This window comes from Castor canadensis, chromosome 1 (genome assembly GCF_047511655.1).
Source record: "Castor canadensis chromosome 1, mCasCan1.hap1v2, whole genome shotgun sequence".
Classification (NCBI taxonomy): Eukaryota; Metazoa; Chordata; class Mammalia; order Rodentia; family Castoridae; genus Castor; species Castor canadensis.
Genome location: NC_133386.1, coordinates 197,863,743 through 197,874,344, shown reverse-complemented (window position 1 = coordinate 197,874,344; position 10,602 = coordinate 197,863,743). Strand labels below are relative to the sequence as shown.

The following is a 10,602-nucleotide window of genomic DNA, read 5'->3' as shown; positions in this document are numbered from 1 at the left end:
ATGGGAGAAGTCAGGAGGGCAGGGCTGCCCCACAGAAAGGGGTCTGGCAGTAGAGGGAGACATTCAAGCAATCCAGACTTTTGAGTAAATACATTTTATTCAGAACAAGATAATAAAATAGCGTGCACTTTATTTAAAACCAACCAAGCGCTGACAAAAATATATATCACTGCAGCCATGATTCCACATCAAACCTTAACAGTAAGAACTGGGTGTTTATTCTTCACATCATGTGCCAGACCTGGCAGAGGACACCTACCTCCACCAGGGTCTCAGAGGAGCAAGAGGCCACTTAATGATCAAAAGCCCAAGACCAAGTGAACACCCTGGTGGAGCTCTGCATCCTGTCATCCCGTAAGAGCACAAGCAGGAAAAGGGCTGCTATGTGCTCTTCCCAGCTGCTGGAGTGGGCGCTGATCAGCAAGGGCTCCTTGGTGACAGGCAGTGGAGGGACAGGGGGAGAGAACCACTTGCAGCTGGGCAGATGAGGATCCTGCCTCCTTCAGGAGCTCTGAAATCCCCACAGGGCCCTACCTGCAAACAAGCTTATAGAGCAGCTGCTGCCTTTTGCTTTGGCTGAAAAGGAATCAAGATTCAAGGGACTACTGTCTTCTGGACAAAGCAGCCACAGCACACTTTCCTACATTCAGTATGGCAGCAAGCCAGCAGCGGGCCCTGCTGGCTTGGATTAAGGCACTTGTAACAGACTGAAGATACATCTTCCACCCACCCCTGTCCCAGACCTTCAAGGACCCGTTTCCTCCTCCCTTATCCTTAGGTCCCATGTCCCTTGCCTCTTCCTACAGCTGGGCAATGAGAAGGACAGGGCAGGCCTCAAGGGGCTGTGGTTTGGTGGGAGTCAGGGCTGAAAGGAAAAGGGATCTGGAGGCTTGGCTGAGGAGGAGCTGCAGGGCAGGAGAGCCCAAACTTTGGGAGGAAGCCAGGCAGCAGCAGAGGGGAGCCAGGTAAGTCACAGGGGACAGTGGCAGTGGGGTTGGCTAAAGGAGATGCAGAATTAGGAGCAGAGGCATTCCAACCCGCTGTGACTGAGACAGGCTGGGAGTAGAGAAAGGGCAGAGAACCATCCCAGACAGTCAGCCTCAGGCCCAAGGACCAGTGTGGAGTGGTCCTCCTCTCCCTCAGCTAGGGGCTGGGGCAGGGATAAAGGTTCTGAAGGCTCAGAAACAGGGCAAGGAAAGGGCAAGGGGCTGCAAGGAGGGCTGTGCAACCCAGAAGCAACTCAGCTCTTTGGTATGGTGAAGGTAGCATTTGGGGGCATCCTTGTCACTCTTCCTCCACACTCCGGGGTGCCTTGGCGGCTCGCCTCTGCCGCCAGCGCAGCTCCTCCACCTGGCGCTCCAGGCCTCGCACCTTGGCCTCCAGTTGGGTCCCTGAGGCCCGGGAGCCAGTGAGCCGGCTCAGCAAGGCGTACAGAGTCAGCAGGGCCAGGAGTAGCAAGGCCCGGGTGGAAGGATCAGGCACTGACCTCACCAGAGCCACAAAGCCCGCCAGGAGGATGAAAAGCTTCAGGCCCCCCATGATCCGCCCCAGCAAGGCCAAGACCAAGCCGAGGAGCAAGGACAGCAGCCAGTAGATGATCATGGCTGCTGCTCCCCACAGCAGGAAGGTTTGGACTTGGCTAGGGCTGAGTTTCAAGCCCTGTGTGAGGTGGTCACCTGGAAGGGAGAGTGACAGAGTCAGCAATCTGGGGAAGTGGTGAGGGCAAAGAGGGGCCAAGAACCAAAGGAGCAGAAGGGCTGGCCCCCTCGCAAAGGAACTGTTTTCATAGCCTCAAGAGTCGTGTCTGTGGGCCCTGGGCAGGCTACTCCCTTTGTCGAGTGTCTGTTCTGTTTACTAAATGAAAACAATTCTGCCTGCCTCACTGGGCTATGGTTAACCATACAGAGATACTCGGCCTCACAGGAGGCCTTACACAAGTAAAGACCTGATATGGGGGTAGGAGCTACTAGCTTGCTCTTGCCACATCTCCAAGAATGTCAAGCAGTTGGGGTAAAGTCTAAACTCTGATAAAGATAAATTCCCACCAACAGGAAGGTAGAGGTGAAGCTCTAACCAGCTAACCAGTTCTCTGCCACTCACCATCCAGCCCTAAGGCACTTAGCAGCTGCGCAGCAATCCCAGACAAGGCAAAGCAGGCCACAGAGCCAGCAGAGGAGATGGCCCATATCACCTGCGACAGGGTCTGTGAAGAAAGCATCAGGGCAGATGAGTCCATAACTAATGACTCCTGGTCATTAATCTACTCCTGGTCACCACCTGAAGGCCCAGGAGTGGCCTTCAGAGACATTCTGTGGTAATGGACCTGGGTCAAAGTCTGGGGACCTTGGGCCTGGCTGAGGCACTTCCCTGTCCACTTCCCAGCATATAAGGATGAATGACAGGTCACTTCTCCTTCCTGACTTAGAAACCAGGATATCTGGGACCCAGTTCAACTGATCAGCTGGGATGCTCTGGAGGTAGTAGTGGATGTACTTGTATGGGAATGGGGAATATCCATTTCCTTTAGTAGGCACCCTATAAAACTGGAGTCTTCCAAGCCTCCCAGCAAATCATGAAAGTGTGTGAAAAAACATCAGCCGAGGGCTGGGATGCTGCCATGAAAAAGGAGACTACCTACTAAAAATGATTGTCTCAGTCCTTCAGTGCAACCCATCAAAAGGACAGAACAGCATGCTTGGAATGGCACTGGGTACAAGAGACAGCCCTGCCACAAGCCCCTCACTTCTACAGGTGAAGAACAGACCTCCCTATTTTGCCAGTTCAAGATTACGTAGTGACTAATACAGATTTGTAAGAATGGCTCATTTCCCAGCCTTTTGGGCAAAGAAAAGGAAGCAGCCAGGGAAAGACAGGGGTGGGGCTAAAAGGCCCTAGGGTAGGAATCAAACAATGGGGAAGCAAAAAAGTAGGTACTGCCAGGCAACTTTTTTGTGGATTCCGGGGCCCTGTGCACCTGGAATTATGACGCAGAGAAGATGTGATGCCAAGATGAGGTGGCCATTAATAATGCTTCTTTTCCTTGCCAAAGCAGGAACTACTCCTTACCTCTGAAACCAAGTGCATGGTCTCTGGCCCCAGCCAGGTATCCAGCGTGCCCCGCAGAGATCGTCCAATCTGGGTCAAAAGGTCAGCCGAGGCCTCCCTTTTCTGCTGGCCTGGTGGGGCAAAGTCTCGCTGGGACTGGGATGATGCTGAGTGGAGGAGGACAAGGCCCACTAGAACCATCAGGATGGCCTTGAACAGGTGCGTGCCCCACGGAGAACTGCTGCCTGAGCCTGCCATGGCTGGGTCTGTCAGGAGAGAAGCGCAGAGTAAGCTGAGGTTCAGATCTATAGCCACACCTACTATGCCAGCTGATCTGCCAACACACCTTCTACCCCTGCCTCCCAGGAAGCACCCAGCTAACCTAAAAAGAGCTGTTTGGTAAGAAAGAACGAACTGGGATGTGCAACTCAAGCTGGGTACAAGCTACCTAGTTTACTGGTTCCTCTGCATCCTTTACCACTCCACAGAAACAAGTCAACAAGAATTATTCCATGCCTTACTGTGGCCAGGCTCCCTAAACCTGAAGGCCTGCCGCTGTGTCACATGTGCCACGGACATCAAAGAATGATAAGACTCTAAGGCTGTGCCCGAAGAAGCTTATAATTGACTTCAGGTAAAGCTGATATAAAAAGCAACTTTAAAATAGCACACAAGTAGGATTACCACCATAGGGTGATGTGAAGAAAAGTGCTTAGTTATGTGCTCAAACAAGAATGACTACCTTTGTGCCACTGGCTCTGCAGGACCATTGTGCAAGGTGACTATTCTTCTCCTGGTCCCTCTTGGAACAGATGAGAAGAATCTGAGACTCTGCCTCAGTTTCTTTGTGCAAGGTCACTGGACTAAGAAGCAGAAAGGCCAGGATGTGAACTCAAGCCTCTGCCTCCAAATTCTATAATTGTTGGGAGGCAGGGTGTACAGTGGCTCTCAACGAGGGCTTCTCAAAGAATCACCTGGGAGCACCATGACGTACTACCATCTGTATCCCAAGCACAGAGGTTCTGCTGGCATTATATGGGTATGACCTAAGCTTAGGCGAAAGCTCCCCAGATAATTCTGCTGTGCAAAGTTGAGAACCACTCTGAAGAGATGGGGAAAAAAAACAAACTCAGGTTCTCCTATCCTCCCACTCAACAATCAACAAGACTTCTGTGTGAGATTTGTGTGTGTGTGTGTGTGTGTGTGTGTGTGTGTTACCCACACACAAAGCAAGCAACCCAATCCACACTGGACACCATCTGGGTGTCCTCTGACTCAATTCAGTTCTGAGACCATCTAGTCGAGGGAGAGTCACATCCACAGGTTGATGGCCCAGTCCCCAAGACTTGGAATAGTAGATATTTCTGTGCAGATTGTCCTTTGCGCTCCCTTTGCCCAGCATGTTAAATTCTAAAGAGAAGCTGCACCTAAATGATGAAGATGTTAACCGATAAATAACCTTTCTTTATATTTACAGACCCTACAACATCTGGTGACCTCAGATCCCTCAGAACACCTAACACCCTCTTTATTCTTTAATACTGTGCATCAACTAACACAAAGCCTGTACATTACTATGTGGTTTAGCTTGTAGAAAAGCAGTGTGTCTGTCTATAGAACTACAGGAAGTTGCCCTAGGAGGTCAAGTCCATTGCAATATTCCTATGTCCCAGCTAAAGAAAAAGAAAAAAAGGAGATGTGTGCCCTGGATGAGAAGACGCCTGCCCCCAACTTGGCACAGTCTCCCAAGCCTCTTTTCCTCCTTATAAAATCCCTTTCACATGTCTGAGATACCTAAGCTGGAGTTTTGTGAGTAACAGCCCCTCCATCTTCTCAGGACCAGTCCTTGAATAAGTCCGACTTCCTCCCCACCAACTCTATCTCCTTGTATTGGCTTTCAAGCAGGGTCCAGTCACAACTTCAGATGCCATTCACAAGTCCTGGGTTGCTTTATCTGTGCTTCTGACAAACTGGGTATAAATCAGTGCTCCCAAAACCCCCTCCTCAGGTTTGATGAATTTGCTACAGAGACTCACAGAATTCAGGGAAACGCTTAGGCTTACTGGCTTATTCTAAAGGATATTACAAAAGATACTGTGAACGTCAGATGAAAAGAAGGGTAGGGCAGGTGTGGAGGAAGGAATGTGGAGTTTCCATACCATCCCAGGAGCCTCTGTGAGCTCGGTTATCCAGAGGCTCTCCAAACTGTCCTTTTGGGTTTCCATGGAAGTTTCAACCAAATAACTGGTCATTGGTGACCAACTCAATCCTCAGCATCCACCCTCCCCAGAGGTCCTCCCACCATATGGCTGGTTCCCCTGGCAATAAAGGCTTCCTGTGGTATCTAGGGAATCTTCCAAAAATGGCTTCCTTAACATAAACTTAGGTGTGTTTGAAAGGACTTGTTAGAAATCACAAACAAAAACAGCATCCCTGTCTTTCTCCTTCATCCTCTGAAGATGTTGCAGGAAGCCAAGCCAAAAGGTCAAATATTTTAACAAAAGATATCCTTGGGCTGGGGGTATGGCTCAAGTGGTAAAGCACCTGCTTAGCAAGTGCTCAAACTCCAGTGCTGCTAAAAAAAAAATATATATATATATATATATATATATTCTTATTGCTCTGATCACTTAGGAAATTACAAGGTCTATGTGAGCATGTGAGCTCTGAGCTAGAAAGTGTGGATGAAAACCAAACTGCTGTGTATATATATACAATATCACAACTACTGACACAGAATGACTTCATCTCCCAAGCCCAAACGGGCGAAGGCTTAAAGAACAACCTTTAGGGAGACATATTACTATGGATTAAAAAGTCAACATTTAGCTGGTCTTACCATGGACTACTTATCTCAATCTCACAACTGCCCATCAGGCAGGTATTGCTATTGATCCCTAACTTAAAAAATTGAGGAAGGATAAATACATTGGACTTGTCTGTAACATCTCCAACTCAGAAGATTTAGAGAACCATACAAAAGATTATTCATGAGTTAAAATAAACTTGGCGTCTACCATTCACCTTAGTGAATTACTGGTCAAAACTCACCTAAGCAACTTTGCACTTTGTGCTCTGAGCTCCTCTGTAACTTGATACCATACCCAAGCTAAAGCCCAACAAGTACCGACTTATTGAAGTAGGTGAGGATCAGCCAAAAAAAAAAAAAAAAAAGTTTGCAGATCCACCTTCTATTTGTCACCAGGCTGGAGAACTGTCAAACAACATCAGCAAATCCCCTATACTCCTAGAGGCTCAGAAGTGCACATGAAGCTACTAGAAATCTCCATGATTCAGACATGATGACCAGAGGCTAGGACAAGCCTCTAAGGCAGAAGCAGACAGATTTTGAAGTGTTTGAATTTGGCCCTTTGGCCTAACTTCCTAAAATATCTTCAGAGGATGAAGGTGAAAGTTTTGGTTTTTTATTTACAACAAGCCCTTCCAAACACCCGAGTTTATATTGCAGTTACCAAGGCATTCAGAGAGTTGGCCAGAAATATGGAGCCATTCAAGGAGAAGAGAAAGGAGGGAAGGAGAAGAGAAGGGAGGGAAGGAGAAGGCTCCAAAAAAGTCTTCTAAAAATACTACACTCAGGGTAACTTCTGGCCTTGAAACCACTGCCTGAAACCCCTCCCCAGACCTGGAGGGTTAAGCAGGGTGCAAAGCACAATTCATATGGAAAAGCTTCAGGCTGGGAAAGCCTTCTACTCTTGGCACAAATCAAGAACCAGATGGTTCCTGCCATCAAGATGAAGAAAGCACAGGTTAGTCCCTAAGCTATTTGGGTCATAATCATGTTGGGGACTTAGAGACCAGGGTTGCTATCTTGGGTTGGATCCTATATCCCAGGACCTCCACCAGGAGGAATCAGATGTCCACCTCTCCTCGACTAGAAGGTCAGGGTGATGTAAACTGCTCCTTCCACGACAGCCTGCTGTGTTCAGTGCCAGCCTCAACTTCAAGTGGCCATCTGCCCTGGTCTGGAGGACCTTGAAATAAACCCTACAGAGCAAGGCCAGCACTGCCCTGCCAGGTGACCTTTTCAAGTATGCCAGAAACGAAATCTAACAGGATTTTGGAGTATAATGTTCAGAGATATTAAGTACATATGACTGCCTGGTCTGTTTCTTTTTTTCTTTTGGCTGGGACTGGGTTTTGAACTCAGGGCTTTGTGCCTGCAAAGCAGGCACTCTACCTTTTCAGCCACACTTTCAGTTCATTTTGTTCTGGTTATTTTGGAGAAAGGGTCTCGTGAACTATTTTCCCTTTTCAGGCTGGTCTCGAACAATGATCTTTCCCGTCTCAGCCTCTCAAGTAGCTAGGATTACGGGTGTGAGCCATCGGTGCCAGGCTGCCTGGTCTGTTTCTTGAACTTGGTTTCTTTTCCAGGATTCCTTCTCATTTCTTCCAGGTTAAGTCCAGGTGATATAAATCTACCTATCACCACTATGCTCTCTCACTTTGGCCTGACTAAATACTTCAATGTGTGTCTTTTTATGATGTTGGGGATGGTACCCTACCACCAAGCCACATCCCCAGCCCTTTCAAATACTTTAATAAAGAAAGATGCCATGGTACTCAAGAGCTGAAGCAGTCTGTACCTCTGAGAGGTAGAAGCATGTCTTAAGCTTTTCCACCTCCTGCAATGACTGACCTCAGACAAACAGAAGGCACTCAGTAATAAATAATAATAATGTGTGTAAATATAAAGAAATCTTGTGTGGTGCTTATTACTTCACTATCTTACTTAACTCTTTTTTTTTTTTTGCAGTACTGGGGCTTGAACTCAGGGTCTACACCTTGAACCACTCCACCAGACTTTTTTTGTATTGGGTTTTTTTGAGATAGGGTCTCGAGAACTATTTTCCTGGGCTGGCCTCGAACCACAATCCTCCTGAGTAGCTAGGATTACAGGTGTGAACCACTGGTGTCCGGCTTACTTAGCTTTTACAACAATCTTTTTTCTTTTTTTTGCAGTGCTGGGGATGTAATCCAGAGCCTTCCACATGCTAGGTAAGTGCTGTACTGTTGAGCTATGTGCCAGCCTCTGTAATAATCTTTTAAGTTAACACTATTCTTCCCATTTTAAAAGTATGGCTTTTGATATCCATCATCACACAGCAGAATTGGGACTTGATTCCAGATCCCAGGATCTCAGTCTTGCCCTTTTGCTTGTGCATCCCTAACACCACCTGGGTAAGATTTGTTCCTGCCTACAGACACTCAAAATTCTGCTAAATACCAACAAGCTCAAAGTGGCTTAGGTAGGGAGAAGGCTCTATATGTTCAGCTGTGCTTTGCTCAATTAGGAGGGGATAGGGCTGGCCACACAACCCCTGCCAACACTCCTTCCTCTCCTCTTTCCTTTCAGGCTATGAATCATTATAGGGCAGAAGAGAAAGCTGACTTGGTGCCCTCTGCCGGTCCTGGTTGTCCCATCTCTGCTCATAGCTGTTCCTATGAACTCTCTGGTCACCCATCTGAACTGCCTGCACAGCCTGTTAAACAAGGATGTCTGCCCCACCCAGGGCTACCGACTCTCCCAGAGACCAGCTCAACCTTTTGTTTTTAAAGCTCCCCAGGGATTCTTGATGCATAAAGCAGGCAGTAACCTAGGAAAAAATCTACTTTAGGCAAAGCCCCAAAATGTAACAAAGGACCCTGGACTTTCATCACTGGCCCAATTCTGCTACAAGCAAGAAGCTACTACCTTTATGCCAGTTACTTAACCTGAGTTTCGGTCTCCTCAAATGTAAAACCGGTTGATGCTGGTTTGAGTTGTTGCAAGGAGTTAAGACTGCAAGCATTCTGTAGACGTCTGTAGGATTGTAGGATTTTGCTGCACACAGATAGCCACTATACCACTCACTATGTTGCATGGTGTAGCAGTTTCTCTGCCAGCCTCCTAGCATCTCCCAGTCTGACTTGACATCTAACTTTTCTTGGATTCCCAGTGCTTAGCACATAATGACTAATAAATGCTTAAGTGAGTATTAGAGGCACACCAAGAAGCCACGAGGGTAGAACACAGACAGACATGGGGAGTGGGGGGAGAAGTTATTTTCATAGTTGATCCAAATATATAACGGCCACCCGAGGGAGAAGCACAGCTGAAGTGAAAAGGAAGATCCTAAACTAGGCGAAGCCACCACTGAAGAGAATGAAGTCAGTGTCCTGGCAGGTCCCCGCTAAACCCGACAGCAGCTGCCCAGCAACTGTTTGGGGGCAGGGTGACTGCAAAGGGGCAGCTCTACCGCACCCTCCCGAGGGCCCAGACTCCGAGAGACTGGGTGTCGGTGGCATGTGCTATTTCGAACAGCGGGTCCCCTGCCAAGCGCAGCACAGTGGCGTCGCCGGCTGGGGATGCGGCGTGGCCCATGAGTTCAGGGTTCCCAGGCGGGGTCCGAACCGAGGTCGCGGAAGGCTGGCCCTTGGGTTAGGGATCGGGGGGTGGGGGTCAATGCTGACCTCATCCCCCAGCCTAGCAGCTATTCCTCTGGCACCGAACCTTGAAGCAGAGGCTCGAACCCTCTTCTCCCAGAAAACTTGCACCTCTCATGTTACCTAGTAACGACGCCCCCGGTTGCATAGCAACGAGGATCCAGGTCCCTAGTTTGCTTCACCCGCGGATGGACGTCTACCCCCCTCCCACTCGAGCTCGCAAGGCCTCGCGGCTGCGCTCTGGTTCCACTGGCACGGCTGCCGCCTCCCCATCCCGCGTATGGCCTCCCAGCCCTGATCTGGGCTCGCACTCACCAGGCTCCGGTAACCGCTATCCTTCACGTGCGACTTTGCTAAAACGCGCCACCAAACCCGCGCCTCAACACCCGGGCGTTGGTTTATGGTGTGCGCATGCGCGAGAGCTGGCTCGGCGCGGAGACTGGAAGGTGTCCCTTGTGGCCCGGAGCGGGGAGCCGTAGGCGCATGCGCCATTCTCGCACTGTTACATTGAATCCAAGCGTTCCCAAGAGAAGAATGGAATCTGATGTTCCTCTGAGAACCGAAGTCTCAAGCGGGAAAGGGAAAAGAAGTGATTGTAGCTGGGCTGTAGAATGGTTAGCCTCGCTCTTTGCAGTGGGTGTGTAAGCTGATGCGCGCCTGCAACCGCTCGGCATTTAGCACAACGTAGTTTTCGAGCTAAAAATGCTGCCTCCTAGGGCATCGTGGGAAATGTAGTTCTAACGTTAGCAGGCGCTCCAGAGCATCTGGTGGTTTAAAAAACTTTTCGCGCTAAAAAACACAAAGGAAAGACCTTGGCGCCTGTGGTTCAAGCCTGTAATCCCGGCCACTTGGGAGGAATGCGGTTCGAGTCCCTGGCAAATAGTTCGCGAGACTCCCCATCTCCAAAATAACCAGGTGTGACTCGAGTGGTAGAGTGCCTGCTTTATAAGCGTGAGGTCTTGAGTTCAAACCTCAGTACCAGAGAGAGAGAGAGAGAGAGAAAGGAGGAGGGAGGGAGAGATATATCTAGAGAGAAAAAGGTGTCAGTTTCTTGACTTTGAAGAACTGTAAGATACTAAAAATATCTTTTCGTAGCAGTTGTGAAGTTTCAAT

At 48.9% G+C, this 10,602-nt stretch overlaps 1 protein-coding gene across 1 annotated transcript; it reads right to left on the bottom strand.

Moving 5' to 3' along the window:
* Nucleotides 1-78: 78 nt before the first annotated feature.
* On the bottom strand, nt 79-9,962 carry Tmem109 (transmembrane protein 109). Its single transcript, XM_020176179.2, has 4 exons — nt 9,805-9,962; nt 3,067-3,311; nt 2,101-2,203; nt 79-1,676 (listed from the first exon to the last, which is right to left on the bottom strand). Exons 2-4 carry the CDS (start codon nt 3,301-3,303, stop codon nt 1,285-1,287), a joined length of 732 nt encoding a protein of 243 aa, XP_020031768.2. The 5' UTR covers nt 3,304-3,311; nt 9,805-9,962; the 3' UTR covers nt 79-1,284.
* Between the last annotated feature and the right edge of the window lie 640 nt (nt 9,963-10,602).

Coding starts and splice junctions, on each gene's coding strand:
- Tmem109 (XM_020176179.2), bottom strand. CDS start 3,303: ATGGCAGGCTCAGGCAGCAGTTCTCCGTGGGGCACGCACCTGTTCAAG. Junction 2,204..3,066: donor CCATGCACTTGGTTTCAGAG/GTAAGGAGTAGT, acceptor CTTTCTTCACAG/ACCCTGTCGCAGGTGATATG. Junction 1,677..2,100: donor AAGTGCCTTAGGGCTGGATG/GTGAGTGGCAGA, acceptor TCTCCCTTCCAG/GTGACCACCTCACACAGGGC.